This window comes from Lipophrys pholis (genome assembly GCF_963383615.2).
Source record: "Lipophrys pholis genome assembly, chromosome: 5".
Taxonomy (NCBI): domain Eukaryota; kingdom Metazoa; phylum Chordata; class Actinopteri; order Blenniiformes; family Blenniidae; genus Lipophrys; species Lipophrys pholis.
Genome location: NC_137628.1, coordinates 24,821,514 through 24,841,621, shown reverse-complemented (window position 1 = coordinate 24,841,621; position 20,108 = coordinate 24,821,514). Strand labels below are relative to the sequence as shown.

At 42.2% G+C, this 20,108-nt stretch overlaps 1 protein-coding gene across 1 annotated transcript in view; it reads left to right on the top strand.

The window, feature by feature from the left end:
* The first annotated feature begins 1,087 nt into the window (after positions 1-1,087).
* Positions 1,088-20,108, top strand: part of znf827 (zinc finger protein 827) — a 76,590-nt gene continuing 57,569 nt past the window's right edge. Inside the window, exon 1 of the mRNA XM_080463341.1 lies at positions 1,088-1,399. Within this exon, the coding sequence (XP_080319467.1) occupies positions 1,357-1,399 (43 nt within the window). The 5' untranslated portion in view covers positions 1,088-1,356. The remainder of the gene's footprint in view (positions 1,400-20,108) is intronic.

Genomic DNA, 20,108 nt, shown 5'->3' with positions numbered 1-20,108 from the left:
ATTCATCATTCAAAGTTTTAGATATTGCTTTTCTTCATGTAACTTTTTAGTTTCCAACTCATGTAGGAAAATAGAGGTTTTTCCAGAAATGACTGTATTAAGCCAAAAGGTTAACCTGAATGCCTCTTTCTTTATATATTAGACATAAAATATCTATATGTCTATAATAAAGTCAATTCTCATATTAGAAACAGTCCACAGTGTTACAGTTATGTACATAGCAGCATGGTTTTAATGTATGCATTATTTAAAAACAAATAAAAAGAGATATATGTGCGTAACCACGGGCCAATAATATCCTACGAATATTAATTCCCCGCGTTAGAATTTTACAATACCGCAAATGGGGTGGTAACTTTCAATTATAATCAAGCTTTAGTTAGAGCGGGGGAATTGTCTTTGCGGTGTTTTTGTTGATGAACGCTAAATTAGTATTTGAGATGTCACCGCTTTATGTGCTTCACGGCGGTCAGCGCTGAGATGTACATCCACATTTGCATCATTCGCATAAATTATTCCGACCACTCAGTGTTTTTTTTTATTTTTTATTATTATTATCATTATCTGTTTGAAGGGAGAACACGTTGATTCATGTGATCCGACTGCATCAATATGGTCCCTCGGCTGAATTATGCGTCTTTTGCCTTTTCAAATATATTTTCCCTTTTCAGCAATACACCCTGAAAGCTCGGGGGCACCTTGTCCGTACGTCTCTCTCTCTCTCTCTCTCTCTCTCTCTCTCTCTCTCTCTCTCTCTCTCTCTCTCTCTCTCTCTCTCTCTCTCTCTCTCTCTCTCTCTTCTCTCTCTCTCTCTCTCTCTCTCTCTCTCTCTCTCTTTCTCTCTCTCTCTCTCTCTCTCTCGCTCTCGCTCTCTCTCGGGGGCGAGCTCCTCAAATGTGTGCGTGCGCGCGAACACTGTGCCTGAGCTTATGTGTAAGCGCGCGCGTGTCTGTGTGCGCGCGTGAGGGAGAACGAAAGAGAGACAGAAAGAGAGAGGGAGGGAGAGAGAGAGAGAGAGAGCGTGTGAATGTGTGCGTGCTTGCGCACGCGCGCGTGTCTGCTCTGCTGTTGCTGCCCTTTGATCCCTGCATTAGTGTTAGTTAGGGGCTCGGAGACACACTTGCACCGAGAGCAGCCATAGTCAAGACACGGCAACAACAACAGCGGCGCCTCCTCCGCCAGTGTTCCCATTCCACCCCCCCCCCCCCCCCCCCAACAATACACTTTAAACACCGAGCAAAGCCAGGTGCACGACCGAGTCCCTGCCATCACTGGGCGCCTCCAGTCTCAATGGGAAAAACCTTTTTTCTTCTTATCCCCAAACAAGGACGAGAATGTGATTAAAAACGGGGGAAAATGCCAAGGAGGAAGCAGGAGCAACCCAAGCGCCTGCCTTCACGTAAGTCGCCTCGCTCGATTTGTGCCATTTTTCCTAAAGCGGCACTCCGTGTGTTTTGCGCAGTAGTTTAGGGTTAAAGAGGTGAAACAGACAAAAGACTCGGCGTAGGTTATTTCTCCCTTTTTAGGTCCGAGCGAGGCAGCCATGTTGTTGGCGATGGGTAACGTTAGCCGGAGCCCCGGGTGGATAGACGATACGTGGCTTTAATGAGAGCACAATCGATCAGAGGTCCGGTTCCGCTTAAAAGGTTGCGGTCAGTTGGCATATGTGTCGGTTTGCTTGTGAGCCGTAGCGGGCGAGCGGTGGGGTTTTTTTTTTTTTGGTTTTTTTTTTCTCGGTAACGTGCGAGCCTCCCCGCTCGGTGGCTTATTTCGGGTAGAAAGGGGAGGATCTGGGAGTCTGGCCGCAATAAAATGAAGGGTCAGTCGGATCAGACAAGCCAGAGTCTGGCTCCCCGCTATCCTGCTGTTCCTAGTTAGCAATAGCGCTATCTAGCAACGCTCGGTAAACTTCATTTCCTCGGCGATATAAACGTCTCAACTTTCGCCTCGTAGTTTCGCTGCTCCTAAAAAAATAAAAAATAAATAATAAAAAAAAAATTACAAATCGCGGAACCGAATTTGTGTTCGCGCTTGTTTGTCGTCGACTTTAATAAAAAAAAAAAGTGGTGAGGTTGTTTTTCTTTTCTTTCTTTCTTCCACAAGCCGATGCATTTTTTTTCTACCCCTCCCAGTCTGCATGCAGGCTGTGTCAGAGCCATGGTCGGTCACCTGAAGTTCAGGGTTTTTCCCTCTTCCCTTTGCAGCCATTCATTGCAGACAGACTACGATCAATAACGCGGTTAGAAAAAGGAAACGACAGTTATGCTCCACCACGCAGCTTACAACACCGTCACGCTGCAGCACAAACCGGTTATAAACCCCCGTGTATTTGTGTTGTTGTTTTTTTTTTTTTTAAGTTGGAGGTTGGTTCACTTTTGTACATTTGACCCTCCGTATCTCGGATGTTCGTATTGTGCCTTTTATCAGTCCAGATAATGAAATGCTGCAGTTACACACTCCGGCCACTAGAGGATTGCTAAGATGTTAGTGAGCAATGACAACAATTATTACAGGCATTATCCAAGAGTGACATCTTTTCTCTCTCTCTCTTTTTTTTCTGGATCATAATCATTCCTACTGAATACACGAGTAAGCCAACAGCTCAATTAGTCATATTAGTATGTAAATGCAGTGAATAATTGAGTGATTCATGTTGAAATCAATGAGGGCTTGATGCATTTATCTTATGACTCTTGTCTTCTTCATTTCTTAAATGTCAGAGAGTGCCAGCTGTTCAGCGTAGCCCGCCATGATCACAATTTTTTACTGTCAATATTCACTCATCTGCTGCTCAGGTGTTTGACCTAGGGTTGAACTTGGGAAATTGCAGCGGTTGGCTGGGAGGCATAGAGGTGGAGACTAGGTGACAGTGGGTGCAGTGACTGTGTGTGTGTGATTGTGAGTGAGTGAGTGAGTGACTGACAGCGAGTCCTCACTCCGATGCTGCATGAGGACAGTGTAGTGGACTGCACCCCAGCAGGATTTTGATGTATATGAAAATAACCCAGTGCAGCCTTTTTACTACCTCTGTGCAGGGAGGATTCTTTGAGAGTGTTTGTGCACCGGATCTGTTTCCCTCATCATCTATCAGTCAAATCCTAAAATGCAAACGGTGGTAAATCGCAAAGTGTTGTGCATGTTGTTAGAGATTTGTTTTTTTCTCCCATTTGTTTTGTAATTCCCTTTATAAGAATGTTTTGAACATGTATTTACTTTTCCTCCTGTAGTTTCTAAATGAGTTGGAATGAGATTTTGAGGTTTTATGGCATTTCAACCTGCCAGCAGAGTCATGTGTACATTACTATTTTATGATTTCTTGCTCGGAATAAGTTGCCTGAACATGAGGCAAGCCCAGAACAGATTTTAAAGTTTGTGGAGGCCTAAAAACATTCTTAACCCACAAATCTGCGTAATTATCAATTATTTAATCAGTCACAACATTGTATACTTTTGAATTTACTCCAACACAATAAGGAGAAAGCATCACACAAATGTATATAGAAATAAGTGACACATATTTTGAACTTTAAAGGAAATACATGTTGAAACCAGTTTGGCTGATATCAGTAAATTACCATATCAGGAGTAAAAGGTTATTTGAATAAATGTAACATAAAAAGACAACGATCACTGCATGTGGGTGCCAAAAGTTTCTTGATTTTTAGACTGCTAGTGAATAAAAGAGTACATGGTTTGGTGATGAAAGCTGTATTTGGCACAGCATCATTACAGATATTCTGGATCAGTCGAATGTGGAGTCCAATTTTTTCTCCCTTTTTGCAGCATGACAACCAAAGTAAGCCCATGTCAACCTTTCAATTAAGCTGCTCCGTAATTGGTCTGCAGCAAAAAATACTTTTCACCCACGTATCTGAAACCGTGTACTCCCGTGTAGGCACTGTACTGGAGCGCTGCTGTGCCTGTGTTCCTGGGTTTAAATGAAAGCCTTTTCTGATTTAGGAGTTGTTTCCCTCCTCAGTCAACAAACTGTCACAGAAAAGTATGAATTTGTCAGAAGCTTTTTGCGCTTTGTTTTGGATCTTCCCACTCTAGAATGGAAGTGTCACCTCATGCCATTCGCTGTCAGTCTGTGTGTTTTCATTATTCAGCCAACAACACCCTGGTGGTTTGCCAGCCAACAAGCACAATATCGAGCTTCAAATCTCTTCATCTGTGGTGAAAAAGGGCAAGCTAATACAGTGGCTTTAATGCTGGGGGTGCTTTATCTTAGCGTAGACCCAGATATATGGGTTGTGTAGCCCAGTGTGCACTGTCCTATTGTTTGTGGTACAGCTCTTGAGAAGCGACTATTCTTTAGATGCGTGTGGCACACACATGCGAAATGGAACACACAACCGTGTGTGTGTGTGTGTGTGTGTGTGTGTGTGTGTGTGTGTGTGTGTGTGTGTGTGTGTGTGTGTGCGCATAAGCCGGCTATGGAGGTCACAGTACAGTATGGCGCCTTCACTCTGACAAGTAAACATGACCTTTGGCGCCACAATGAAAACTGCCATTCTTTTTGACCTTGCAGTGTGTTATTGTTTGTGTAATTTTATTGCCTTATTGCTCACTCCCTAAAAGTTGGGGTCGTTTAAAATGCTTATTAGTTCAAATATTTCATATGCGTGACTCTGTGATATCAAAGCGATGTCTTGCGCTGCTCAGAATAAGCCTCGATGTCCTCCCTCTGTCACAATAGCCATGGTACAGATTAGGTTAATTTCATTGGATTAAACAATTCCCCTTCACTCTCCTCAACCAGTCAAGGATATCTATATGATAAAGAGCATAACCCAAATGTAATGGGAGGGTCACTTGTATTCTCTCTTTCCCCCACTGCCAATCTACATTTTAGAACAGAGAGATTTTGAGCATTTCTGCTTCTTCTCATCAGCCAATAGCTGACTGGCTGGGTGGCTCGCTACCTTACTGTAATGGCGGGTCACTGGCTGCCTTCCACTTGCTATGATTATAATGACCTTGGTGGAGCTGGGGCTTGAAAACATTGGATTAAGGGGAAAGGAAAATGAGAGGTGGTTTCCATTTCGCTCTTGGCATAAAATTTGTGGGGGAATTTCTGCCAAGAATCTCCCCTACCTCACCACCACTGCCATGATGCCCCTCAAGTTGATGGGGCTTGGGTGCGCTGGTGGCGGTGGGTGAGTAGAGCTCAAGCGAAAAATGATACACAGCCTTTAACTTAGAAATTAATTATAGGGCAGGAGAAGAACGTGATGAATGTCTCTCTAACCATATACCGTCTTGCACACGGAAGCCTGCACAACTCGACCATACCTTTGTGTTTTATATGATTGTGTCTCACAGAGACTGATGTGAATAAACAGTCTGGGCAAGTTTTAATAGGCCTGGTTTCAAAGAAGTAGCTTAGCCTCAGGGTGAGGATCAATATTTATACACAAATGTTAACCTTATTTCCTACTTCAGACGATTGGCAAAAGCGCACAGACAGCAGGGTTTATGCAACTCAAAAATAAATGACTCCTAAGAATCACATTTCATTGAGGGTCTCTATGTTAGTCAAGAATAAAGTGATACAAGAATTTGCGCAAAACAACTGACATCACTGTAGAAGTTTGAATTTGAATTGGTTTGACCATTTGTTTTGAACAATATAGTGGTGTGTCTTTCTGGAAAGTGATTATTGTTGGATCATTGTATGCTTGCAGGATTGGGTTGGATTTTAAAACAGCTCTTGGGACTTGCGTAAGACTTGCTTCTACCTCCATGAATATAAAACTTCATTATTAAACCGAGTTTGCAACTTTATCAGTTTAATACGAGTTGGAGAGAAAAAACATAAAAGTCTGAAAATTGTGCTTTTTTTTGTTAACATTGTGCATTATAACTGTCCACTTTCAATTATCCTTGGGGATTTATAAATTGTGCTTTCTTATCTAAAGAATAATTTTCAAAGCTGTTATTGACCCACAAACATGTTTATAATCTACCAACCCAAAATTAGTGACAGATTTTTTTCTTAGATTAGGATGTGTAGCTGCTTTGTCATTTTTAGGGTTGAAAATGGTGCATGGCTTAGTGTGATGAGACCCAGGTGAAACCAGTGGTATGTTGTTACCTACACTACATTATGTTAGGTATGGTAACCCAACCCAGCATTCTAAAATCCAACATTGTGATGAAAGTGAATGAAAAGCGACAGCTGCAATAGGACTTCTCCTGTTTTGAGATTTTTGCAGATTTCTGGGTTGTTGTAGCATAATGGGGTTAAGGTGATTGTGTGTTCATGCATCACCTTGTGAGTGTAAGATACACGCGTGAAAATAGTTTCATAGTCACTTGTGTTGCAGGACCTGAGTGTGTAGGTTAAACAGGGGGGGATAAAAAGACTGTTGCTTTTCTATTGTGGTGTTCAGGTTGAACCTTACTAAAGGCTAAACTTTATGGAGTAAAAAAAAGCTATGCATTTATGTCTGTGTGATTCTTTTATAACATGCCATCATCTGTACATTAATCAAACAATACTGAGGCCTACATACTCCCCTTTTATTGACCAAACTGCATTCATTTTTAACCATCAGATTAAGTTTCATTGTTTTCTTTTTTTCTCCTTGCCGATGGGAAAAATATATTAGAATTATTTTGTTTTAAAAAAAAGTTTCACATACTTATTCAAAATTAAAGTTTGCCACTGGATTTCATCTAATATAGATGACGCTTACAAGCATTAACATTTTTGTATGAACCACAGTATTATTATTTTTTTAATCAAACACATCTGTGCCCACTGTGAAGAAACCTTCATTTTCAAAAATTCTCTAGCTGAAATCCCTTTTTCAGCAGAAGAGTTGATAAAGTCTTGATAAATTGTGTGCAACTGACTTTTTGTACCTCCGATATGTCATAACAGTTGTCTAAAGGATGAATAATTGAGGAATAAGTATTTCTCCCTGAAGTGTTGTCTGGGCAGTAGCAAAATAAATTGTAAGACTTCTGCATTTAGCACTGATGGTAAAGAAACAATGAAATCTTTCTTTCTTGGTGATGTATTAGTTGTCTTCTTGCAACGTGGAAAATAAATTGTTCCTCTCTACAACCAAAGTTTATTACAAATTCAACATGAAGAAAAAAATACTTTCAGTGAAAAAAAAGTCACTTCATGTAGTTTTTTTTGTCTCTCTTCAGATGTCTGTTATCTAATAATATCAAAGTGCTTTCCCTTCTGTGCAGCACAAAATCAGGCTACAGTAGTCATCCTAATACTTCCAGTACAGTACCTGCCTGTCTGCCTGGTCGCAATCAGAACCCCCTCTGTGTGGAATGGAAGTGCCTCAGCCTTGGTAACGATTTTTCCCGTGTTGACAAGTCACAACATGGAGATCTACAGCTCGGAGAGCAGCCCTTTGGCTACGCAGAGCCCTGCTTGCACTGAGTAATAGCAATCTCACAGGAGTAGCAGGCTTTCAGCTGGCAGCAGTTCATACGGAACAGCTCGCCGGTGCAGCTGGGAAAGACAGAGCAGAGTGGAGAGGGAGAGAGGAGCTGGTGGTGGTAGCAGTGGAGATGGAGGGAGGAAGTGGAGAGGAAGAGCTGTTAAGAGCTTTGGGCGGTTTCTCTGTTGTTGTACCACACAAGTGCATCCAGGCCCTGCAGGACAAGCCTTTAACAGGCATGAGGGATGGAGAGCATGAGAGGAGAGGAGGAGGCGGCGGTGGAGGAGGTGGTGGTGGTCTGGGGAGTCGAAGTCGGCCAGTCGTGCCAGACGCCTGCTCTAAACAGGGATGTGATTTATTGTTTGACTCGGTCTCACGTTTCACTCCTAGAAAGACACTGAAATTGCATTGTCGAGAGATGAAGAACTTCTTCAAGTGTTTTAACAGAGAGACCGTCCCTGAGGGCTGTGTGGAAATCTTTGAGCATGAGGTACTTCATTAACTTCTGTATGGAATTGGAAAGTTTTTGGCACAAGTTGGGGTTTTTTTGTGTTTTTTTTATTACTTTGGTTGCCACGTTTTGACTGTCGGCATACTGGGAAAATGTCACGCAGTAACTGATCACAAGTGCTTCGTGGGACATGCTAATCCACCGTAGTTCATTAGTGTATGTATATTTTCTTAAGAGCGAGCAAAATGTGTTGATCTTTGTCACCCTTGCTGAATACACTCTGCACGGTGCGGTGCTATGAGATGACCTCATTTCCTGTGTGGGTAGAGGAGGGCAGAAGGACACACACACTCGCTCCATAGCAGAGCCCGGCTCCAGTTAGCCTTTAGCGCACTAGTTCCTCTCGCCTCTTGGCTGTGGCCTCAAAAGTGTTTCCACTTTGCCAGATCGAGGCACAGGGTAATGTCTTCAACCAGCTCAGCTAACAGCTGCATGTCTCTGGTTTTTTTTGGGATGCGGGATTCATTTTATAGGGAGATTTTTAAAGTGCCGGAAAGTAGGAGGGGATGTGGGGGTTATTATAGACCCAGGATAGTAGAACCATGTGACACAGTGACAGCTCTCCAGAGAAACCATATATCATCTCTAAAAGAGAGTGCAATTGTTTGGCCGTGGGACAAAAACTTGAGAAGTTAAAATCATTGATGTGATGTCATCTTTGAGAAAGCCGTTGTCAGTGTGGTGGGAAATTATTTATGATGCTGGAAATGCAGGTGAACGTCTTGACTAATTCAATGTTGTTGAGAACATCCCCCCATTTGCACGCTGTCATCGTTGCATTTCTTGGTGCATAAAAAGAAAGATGACACCCGGGTCTCATCCTCTCATTGTTTACCAAGGGCATTTGATCACTTGATTTTGCCCTTGTGATGCTAATGAGATTAGCTAATCACTGGATCTTTCTGAGTGAAGAAGCCTGTGTCTTACAGTATCTGTAATAACTGCAAAACCTAAGTAGGAACAAATGAAGCAGGACAAACTTAGGAGAGTAACATGAATGGATGTTCAGAGCAATTGTTAAAAAAAAAAAAAAGTGAATCAGTTGGCTTGGCTCGTAATTGCCCGTATGTTTCCACACCCCATGAGTGTTTTTGAATGGGGGCCATGTTGGTTCAGATTGCCATGTCATTAATCCCTCGTACTCTACAGGGGAGTGGTCAGTGGCAGATGTATTTGCACTTCCTCCAGAAGGTTTTCTAGATTAGCACAAATCCTCCCAGAAAAACCATTTAAAAACCTCATTTGGCACGCACAGCCAGACTTTGTGCTCATAGCTGGCCAAAGACAGACATCCCTCCCTCAACATCTCATTCTCTCTGATGCCCCTGATTTTTTTTTTTTTCCCTCTTCACCCCCCCTTCCCACCTTGTGGCTCTCAGAGCTTAGCCCCATGTTGATTTGGACAGGGCAGTGTAATTGTTTGGAAACTCGGTTTTGTCATTTGCATGTAGCAAGCAGCCACTTTTCCAGTTTCAGTGGTTTGACCTTGTTGTACCTGCCAGCCAGAAATGAGATCATCAGAAGAGTAGACGAGAAGCTGACATCTCTCCTCCACCTACCCGTGGCTTTAAGTGATGGTTGTCATAGCAATCATTATGCCACAGAACAGACTCGGTGGGTGAAGGATGGCTTTGAATGCGGCAGCCTCAGGTCACAACCTGGTTATGACAGAACAGATAGACCTATGAGGCTTGGTTGCAGCGAGCAGTCTGCACAAGGTAAACAGCTGCATACATGGCTCATCGGGTTTATATAGATTTCACGTTGAAAGTGAAATTATTGAGGCAACATCTCTTTTAATGCCATGAAGAAAGCGAGGCAGGTATTGGTGTAACGGAGAAGGGAAGAGCAGCATGGGGCGAACAATGCCTCTCATTCCCATCAGCTGCCCCGGCCAGCATTTAACATGGAGATTGGAAACGGAATAAGCTCTCCCCCATTCTCCCTGGACCTGCATGTAAATGAGGTTAGCGGTTAGCATTTCCTGCTGTGCCACAGCAATTCTTCTCCCTTTCTTGCTCCCTCCTTTTTTTTTCTTCCCCTTTTTTTTAATAATGGCCTGAAAGTGCTCCCCCTTTCCTAGGGTAGAGACCGGGACCAATCCTGATTAGTGTCCCTGTCCTAAGTGACAGGCTAAAATCCAAGCAGGCACTGCCTTGGGCGCCTCTGCCAAACAGCCGTCAAACCAATACTTCCATAAAAAAAGACAGCCCCCCCTCCTCCTCTGGACGCAAGATTCCCTCCCGCTTTCGTGCTTCTCGCTCCTGTGCTCAGTCTACCCTGCTGTCCTTTCTGAATGTCTTGGAAAAAAAAAAAAAAATGCTGCCTCCATCGTTCTATCAAACTGTCCTCTTACATACATACATACATACATGCATGCACATATAGAATTACCTCTCACTCTACCCCCTCCTCCCACCGGACTGTGCTTTGTATCCCTGGGTGGACTGGCTGCTATAGAGCCAAGTGTCCCTTTTGCCAGTAGGGTGATTTACAAACAATACATGGACGCTGTACACACTCCCACCTTCCACCCTCCTACTCTCTCTCACTTCTCTTCCACAGACACACAATCACCTCTGTGAGGAGCTTCGGTATGCCAGAAAATCTACGCAGCAGGGTGATGGCCTGTTCTTTTCGCACTTGTTCTAAAGAATGTACCCCGTCTTTTTCAGGAAGCTAGCGCAATATCCACTCTTTGGGTGAATGAGGTCACCCAGTCAACTGGAAGTACATCTGGTGGCATCTGACTAGTTTAAGTGGCTCATAATTAGTAGTTTTCCAAATTATTTGCACTGCACTGCATGCATCAAAATTCTAATACACGAGAGAGTTTCTTCAGGAGCTACAATGCTAATTACTCAATATTTGCACGAAGACCATTACGATAAATATTATTATCAATCTTTTGTAGCTGCTGTTTTGAATTTGTTATGTTGCTGTCTTCAGGATTTGTTACTTTGGAAGTCTGTAGAAAACACTGTATACTCGATAACTAACCGACTGCCACTGCAACCTAGAAAACTGATTTGGTCATGTGAGTCGATGTACATGTACTCTAATGTACATGTTAAAAAAGCCAGCACCAGCTTTTAGAGGAATAATAGATCTCAGAAATTGCGCAGTGTTGTGAGTGCAAATATGTCAGTGGGATAATATCTCGCCGTTCTCACACATGCTCATGTGAAAACAGTGAAGTTCTTTTCTGCCATATGTGGCCTTTTGAAGTGTGCTGCATGTGTTTGCCTGTGTTCAGTTTCACAAAGAAAGATGCCACCCACATATGCCTATTCCTATGAGATAGAATGGCGGAAGTCTTTATGAATACGAATAGCTCTTTCTCACAGAATCAAGGCATCGGTCAATAGTGTTGCGATTCGATGTTTCACTGGTCCTATTCTTCAAAGTGTATATGACTGGTTCTTTTACCCCGTTGATGTGAGATACACTGGTATTTTATGTACTGTATGTGTACGTGTACAGTCTTGGTTGTTGACAAAGACATGCTTTCATGTGCATCAGCGGCGCTCACACAGGTTGTTAAGTGTGCGGTATGAACCAGCAAGTATCAAGTGTTTCTTTTTGGTAATCGTGCTCGAAGGTCAATTATTATTTTTAATTCACCCAAGAAATCTCAACAGCGTACTGCTGGTTCGCTCACTGCTTTTTAATAAAATGAAAGTATTATGTTTTGGTTTGCTACACGCAGTCTTGGCATCTGGCTTTTGTCCACAAAAACTGAGTGCTAAATTATGATTCATGATAGCAATGCAAATGATTACACATTTTGGACAGTCTTTGGCTGTTTTGAGATTGAACAATATTGCAACAGGACCTAACCCAAATGAGGAGACTGAAGCAATACAAATTAGGAAAGAGAGTTGTTAATTAATAGCATTACGTAGCATTAAAATAAAACACATTTGATTTCTTGCGTCCTTGTGTGTCTAAACATCGATTTTGCTGTTCAATAGTATTAACAAGAGAAGATTGCCTTCTTATTATAGGTAAAGATATACTTAAATGGCTCATATTTTAATCTTAATCTGAAATCATAAGGCCACTGCATTATATATTACACAGTATATTTATATCGGTGTTACGATTTGTAGCTTAACCAGTTTTTGACCATCAGCTCATATGGAGTGATCTGATTCATAATTGTCCAGTGTTATTAATTTGTAGCAATTCATTACATAAAATCCTTCACATAGAATTTCTCCTGAAGAGGAGTAATGTACAGCCTTGTCAGACATGAGATGCTCTTTTCAGTTGACTGCTGAGATTATTTACTAGAGCTTGTGAAGGCGATTAGATAAAGGAGGTAAATGAATTTAAAAGCGTGACTCATCAATACCAAATGCTCTGCAAGCAAAAAGAATCTCCCTTTCAGAATAAAATCTGAAATTTTCGGCACACGGTCGGACAGGAAAAATCATCCAATGGCCCAGGGTCACGCAGAAGTTGACCCAGGCCTGTTAATCATTTAAACCTGAGCATGGAAATATCTGTGTGTCTGCTTAATTTCTTACTTCCAAATGAGCCACTTAACCCTCGTCTCGCTTCTGCGGCACAGTCTTTATGTTGTTGTTTATTTATCCAATCGGAATTATCTCCATTTCAGAGATTTCAGGGTTGCTTTTTTGTTTAAGGGGCTTGAAGTGCAACTCAGAGTTCCAAGAACGGCAAATCTTTACTTTTGCAAGAAACCACAGCTCATTTTTGAATTTCAAAATGAAGACTTTATTACAAGACGTTAGCCTGCACTGTTGTACCCAACCAGTCAGTGACTAAGGCTGTTGAAATATATTTTGGTCGCTGAATATAATTCAAATATTAAAAAAGTAAAAACTAATAAAATGTAACATACTATTCTATTTATTTACTGTTAATATGCCACGTGAATGCTATTGTCATGTAAGTCCTCTGTTAAAGTTTTTATTGGCAGCAAACATGCCCAGCACATGGCAAGATCACTGCCCCTGAACACTGCCAAACGTTTTCAGCTTTATGTCAACAGCCAGTAAAATAACTAGGACAGATAGAGTAATATGCAAGGCTCAAGTGAAATATCATAAGCAACCAGAGGGGACGCCACTTTACTTTGCTTCTCACCATCAAATGGCTTACCTGCAACATGATCAAATGCGTTGACTGACAAACAGTTTATGTGCAGTTTATCTGCCATTACATGAATCCGATTAACAAAGGACAGGGGTCCGGAGGATCTTGAGCAACTCTTTTATTTTTACACTCCACTGAAAGAGCTTGGTAGGAAATACTTCTGTATCAACAGTGGAAGATATTCATTAAAGTTAACATTTAATGAAACGTGCTGTCACCTGTTGCTAATTTAAAAAAAAAATGTAATAGTTACCCCATGTTTGTGACCTCTCGTGGACAAACTATGCAAAAACGTTGTTGGAAAAGCATAAGCATACAAATTTACAGGAAGATTCACAGCCCTATCGGTGACCTTCAGCATTTAACTGTGCTTCCGATTGACATATTTTGCTGCAGTCATTTGTGAAAGTAGTATTGCTGCCATTCACACCCAGGTCCAGAAAGCACAAAGCTAACCAAATATGAGTGCACACTTTCCGTGATTGTATTTTCATTTATTTATTTATTTATTGTTTTCTTATCAGTCCTCACCAAAGAATAACACCACAAGTGTCACACTGCCTAAGACCGCCATCTTGCAAGTTATTGAACCAGGAAAATCGAATAGAAATACTTTTATTAATCCCTGGGGCAAATTCTTGGAATAGCTCAACACAGAAAAAAACGCAAAATAAATACAGTAGAAGTTAAAATATCAATAGGACAGAGTAAAGTTAAATACTTAATATTAAATGGTAATATATACAGGACTGAGCAGAAAGAGAAAATGGTTGCAAACACTATTTACAAGGAGGCGTTATAGAGTCTTAATGCCACAGGAATAAAGGACCCCCGTGACTCTGCACTGCACTTTGGTGGAATGAGTCTGTTGCTGAAGGCGCTCCTGCTGCTGACCAGGACATCATGAAGGTGGAGAGTCATTGGACTTTAGTTTGGGCTGGATCCTCCTCAAAGATTCCACCAGTACAGGGTCCATCTCCACCCCGACCACGTCGCTGGCCTTTCTGATGAGTTTCCTGAGGTTGTTGGTGTCGGCCACCCTCAGCCTGCTGCCCCAGCATGCAACAGCAAAGAAGAACGCGCTCGCCATCACAGACTCTTAGATAACCGTCAGTGTAGTGCGACAGATGTTGAAGGACCTCAGCCGCCTCAAAAAATTAAAATGGCTTTGACCCTGCTTGTAAAGGGCTTCGGTGTTCTTAACCCAGTCCAGTTTATCGTCTATATACACTCCCAAATATTTATAGTCCTCCACAATGTCCACACTGGCCCCCCTGGATGACGCCGGTACCAAGTACATATAAAATCTCCTCTGGTGGAGTATTGGGTTAAATCTGGATATAAATGTGGGGGTCCACATTCAAATCCCATTTATGACAGGAGGTGCATCCGGTGTTAAAAGACAAACAAAAACAAAACCGAGCTAGCCAAGTACCGTATTCCGTTTAAGCTTGCAATGACTTGCTGTGGTGGTCCCTGTAGTAGACAAGCTGAGCAGACAACTCTTCCACATATGGAATCGTTTGGCTAATTCGATTATGAACATTAAAGCAATCGTTAAAACTAGTAACACAATGTCTGCTAACAGAAAATTAAAAACTGAATAAAGTAAGATAAAATCTACTCTGTATCGGCTTTGTCAATGTTGAAAAGAAATAAGTTTCATCTCGTGTCTAACAGACACTTAGGATCTTGGATGCACTAAGGTATTTGTGGCCAAACGGCAAGTATTGTATGTTTTTGTGTGCAAAATCACCGGAGTCCATCTGCTGTATGAAATAGTCAGTATTATTCATCGCACCTTTACAACTGAATGCTATTGCCCAGGTTATGAAAGATTTTATAAGCTAAAGAAAATAAAAAGAGCGAATGGAGCCACAACAATGCCTGTGCATTGGCTTTCTAACCTTAAGCACTGAGGTCTGTGAACAAGCGTACAATAAGACTAAATATTTGACAAACTTGTTCACAGACAATGAAAACAGCTGTTGAAGTCCTTTTACATTTTTGATCTGTGTTTTCTGACCACGGCCTGGGAAGTATATTATTGTAAATCTTTAAATGACGAACCATAGCATGTCGGCCTTTGCTACTCAAGGAGAGACTTTCTTTAAGCGGGGTCTCGAGGAAAAAAATGTGGTGCACATAGTAATGGAAAGAGCTTTTATTCATGTACATCACCGTTAGTAAAGTACATAATAAGTAGTAATAGAAGTAAGAAGTGACATTGATTTGAAAATAAAAATGATGATAGGTAAGTTCTTGTACATTGCTTGCTTTGTATCCACCTTATTCACTTTTTATGGAGAATATATTCTCATATATTTGTGATCCCTTTCTAATATATATACAGTTAAAGTATAATTCCAATGGCTTTCTCTGTGTGTCACTTTCCTCTTGGGGATGAAGGAGTTATTTGAACTCCCCTAAATTACAGGGAACAAACCACAAATCACACAATGTATTACCATCGTATAGTCAGGATTCATAGTACAAATAGCCGTTGCCGTTTTCACAACATATGCCATAAAACAGCAGCCTGTTCAGGAACTAATTTCACTTTTATCTCATCTGCACGATGGCACATGAATGCAACACTCTAGCAGGCTTTTCTCCAATGTTCTCTTTCAGCGCATTTCTTTATAGAGCTCTTTGAAGAAGAGAAATATTGAATGCACTAACGTGACCTTGAAAGTCTCTGATAGTATGGCACACTGATTAGAATGTGGCTGCCATTTGTCCACTCGGTTGAAATATGTATTGGTAGACAGAGATGGGACTTGACAGTCTCGTGTGCAATTGATGTTTCACATATTCTGATGCTGTTTTTGGGACGGTGACAGACAGAGAGAGCTGGCCTGTTTTCACTCACCAATTAGTGTCATTAGCTGGGCAATATGTTTTTTTTTTTCAAGCCTGGGTTGTAGTGTATGGCCAGAATGATAATCCCAATCATTTACTGAGATGTTTTTCTCTGTGCAGTGTGTTCAATATAAGATTAAATATTTTTCAAAACTTTAAAAGTCTATTGTGAAAGAGCTTAGCTTCAATTGCACGTGGCATATCAACAGTCCATCTCAGTGCAGCTAAATGTATACGTTGTGTTACGTGCTAGAAAACAAATAGAAATACGATCTGGTTATATTGGAAAACAAGCTCTAGTTCTGTCTTTAAACCCCGTTTGAATAAATTCATTTATAACACCATGTTCAACTGTCATCTAAGCTGTATAGAAGCCCAAAATATACTTTTTCTTTTTGCGACAAAACTATCGCCATAATGCTAATTCACGACATTATCGGTCCAATGCATGTTAATTAAGTTTTTTTTTTTATTTCCACAGGTTTAGTGATGGCATAACTAGTAACTCATGACATTTCACATTTATGTCCTTTATTGATGACTCTGTAATGGTTCAGTTTACAAGGCAAGGATGCGATATACCACCTCTCTCCCTCAAGCAGTTTACACCCAGGCTTTGAAGCTTTGATGACACATCTGAGGTTATAAGCAAGGTTTTTTTTTGTTTTTTTCTCTTAACACGGGATGCTAAAAATGGAAGGGAAAAATAAACCAAGGGGTAAAGTGCACTTCATCTGCATTGAGGAATTTCAGAGGTCTCAGGCTCTCAGTCGTCTCATTCTCTTCCAAGAACACTTCTCCTTCCTGTTTCACCTCTGGCATACCGCCCAAAGTACCCACAAACCACGGAGGCCAAGGCCGAAAATACACAGATGGTAATTTGCACTACATTTCAATACGACTCAACCGCCATTATATATAGCCCTGCTGCCTGAACCCTGATCCTCGCTGAGAGTATCGTCTCACCTCAGATTCCAACTAAAAGATGGGCTCTTTATGTCTTTGTCAGACACTAAGAGTTGGACAGTGTAATGGAGATAGTTGGAGGGGAGAGGGAGGAGCTCAGTGAGAGTTTTCGTCATGTTTGACTGCACTTTTCAATGTTTGAGTAAACCTTCATCAACATAAAGGAGGGCTTTCTTTCCACATTAATATGTCTAACAATTGAAAAGTAATAGGGGAATTTTCATTGTTTAGCTTACTTGTGTATAGAAGAAAAACGGTGTTGAAAGTGCAGGCCTTGACTGCCACTATAGAGCTGGCTGCAAGAACTGTGCAATGCATGTACGTACGCCATGCTATTTCAAGTGTAATGTAACTGATGGGCACTTCTTGTAAATGGGTTAATTTAAATAAAGGATGTTCAATCCCTACATGTTGGACAGGCTGTCACAACATCTGTAAGTTCATGAAAAGTAAATAAGTTGCCTACTGTCTTGTGTGACATTTTGTCTCAGTGATGACTTGTCTCGCCTCGTCTCTTGTTGGTTGTCATGTTTCATCAAGTTACTAATGGAAATAACATGATGAATAATCTCTGAAGTGATGATCACGTTTCTCCTGATGCAAAGGAACAACAGATTGATGGCATGTAATTTCACATTGGGTTGCTGCTGCTGCTGTGCTGGCTCCCACACATTCAGCAGGATTTATTGAAAACGTCAGCCGTTTATTTTTAATATTTGCATTCCCCGTTTTGGAGATGAAAGAACGGTGGAATGGGATGAACAATAAGTGTAAGAAGAAGAAAGAAAAAGCACGAGGGTGTGATAGAGATCAACCAAGCGAGAGATTATAGGACAAGGAAATAGAGGTGATTCTCATTCAGTGTGCTCCAATTAATGGAATTACCTGTTAGTCATTTGTGGAGACTGGAGTCCGCCAGTCGTGCATCTCTCTCACCATATTGTCCAGCCAGTGCTAATAAGGTGGCCCTGACCGCCGGGTGTGCTCATTAGCATAGCCCGGGGCCGTGGCAACCCCCGGCAGGGCCCAGCCGGACACTTAATTACCACAGCGGCTCCTTCTTTTCTCCTTACATACTCACCGCCTTCCTTTCCTTTTGCCCTCACCCCCTGCCCTTTCTCCTTAACCCAACCTCCAGACACACAGACCACCTCCACCTTACCAAGAAAGACAGGCTAATCATTTTTGGTGATGCAAATGTGACGGCTTTGGTCTGTGTCTTGTGGCATTATTTCATGTCGCTTCACTTTGTAGGTCTTTGCGGTCAACAATCTTTGTGATTTTACTGATTTCCTTGACCTACCACTACCTCCTATAGCTCTTGCTCCCTCTCTCTCATTCTGATATTAGCTCATGGGCATGACTCTCCTTTTGACATCGGCGCAATATTGATGCACCCCCCGTCCAACCTTAATCGGCTAATGGCCTGCTCTTCCCTGCCCAGCCAAATCAGCCCCTCCCTTAACCATCCCTCTATCTGTCCCTCCCTTCTTTGCTTTCTCGTCTCCTCTTCCTCTACCCTGTTCAGGTCTGGGGTCAGTGAGGCCAATTTTCATGCCTGGCTAAGCAACAGAGTTGCTTTGTGTGTATACACAAACGGATGTGTGCTTGTGTGTGGCCTTATTCTTTTATACTGTTGTGTACGTCAGTCTGATTGCACACTGACCAATAAGGACCCATGTCACTGAGAGGACCAAATCGAGGTCCCCATAGGGGTAATCTTTAAAGGTTTAGGTGAAGATTAGGATAAGAGTTAAGATAATTAAGACTTGAGTTTAGAGTAAGTAGGAAGGTAATTAATGTAAATCAATGCAATATCCCCCGGAGGCGTGGAAATATAATGTTTATCTGTGTGCGTTTCTAACTATGTTTATCAGGAAGATGGGGTGGGGGGGTGGAATGTGTTAGTCAGCAGCCTCACACAAGTCATGTGGTCGATGGCCTCCTGACCTACCTTCATCCCAAGCCTCCACTCTTCTTTCACTACTGCAAATGGCTCACCTTGCTTTACCAGCGATCATTTTGTGCGACAAGGTTAGCTCAAATCTGACTGGCTCCTGCACTGAACTTGGACGTACACACACACACACACACACACACACACACACACACACACACACACACACACACACACGTGTGCCTGCCCCCGCCCCCCCTGACCTAGAAAAGCCACAGCCAAAATAATCCTGCCAAGTTCACAAATGGAGATTGTTGACAGCACGACGTGGTGAAACAATGAACAACTCCACTACCTGAAATTTCCAGCTGTTTTTCGCTGTAGTTCGAGGCTGCAAGCTCAGTGTTTCTTTTTTCTGACAGGTTAGCACAACATAATCCCAAACACTGTGTGTTACGTTGGGTTCCACATCAAAATGTTGATGTACAATGGTCAGGTTCAAGACGATGTGTACTTTAGATCATTCCGATCTGGATGCTGACTTGTAGGTCTCTCTTTTACTATAATGTGGTGGCACTATACATCCATTTGGCCCAGGGAGAAAATCCCCCACCGCTGCACCACTGAATCATTTGTGTGTGTGTGATAACAGATCCAGACTGCTGAGCACCCTGCAGCTGTTTGTCTCAACATGCAAGTCATACCCGCCATTACACCACTAAATGGTTCCCTTTCAGTGGCAGACGCTTGCCGCCTCGGCCTGTGTCTCCATGTCTCCCATCACTGGGGGGCGGTTGCAGTTACTGTCACCAAGCCAGCCACCGTTCCAGCGGCAAGGCAGTCGAATGTGTCAGAAAAAAATGCAGCAGAGGGGAGGGCTTCACCGTCAAATCACATTCTTGGCTTTGAAGTTCAGCTTTGTGTGTGCATGTGCATTTATTTGTTCCCGTGTGTGGTGGGTTTATAGCGGTTCAGAACGTAGAGTTCAGGCCAATGACCATGACCTTGGGAAATGTCATTCTGCCTACGGGGGTGGCTCGCCTCTGACACACAAAACCATGGTGGAAGTGCATCAGTGCAATGTAGCACTAAGATAGAAAGCTTGTGGTGCACCGTTGTGTTCAGTTGCACCTAACCCTGAGGTTTAGGAGTGAACCTAGGAAGCAGGAGAGTTCAGCCTCAAAGCTGAGACCTTGGGTCAGCAATCTAGCGATTTCCCTCTAACCACATTACAGCCATTAGTGGCTCTTGCTGCTTTTCGCATGTCGTATGGAAATGGGTCAAGCCCTGCCCTGCATGAGTCACTGGTTCTTTCTCCCTCTCTCTCTCTTTATTC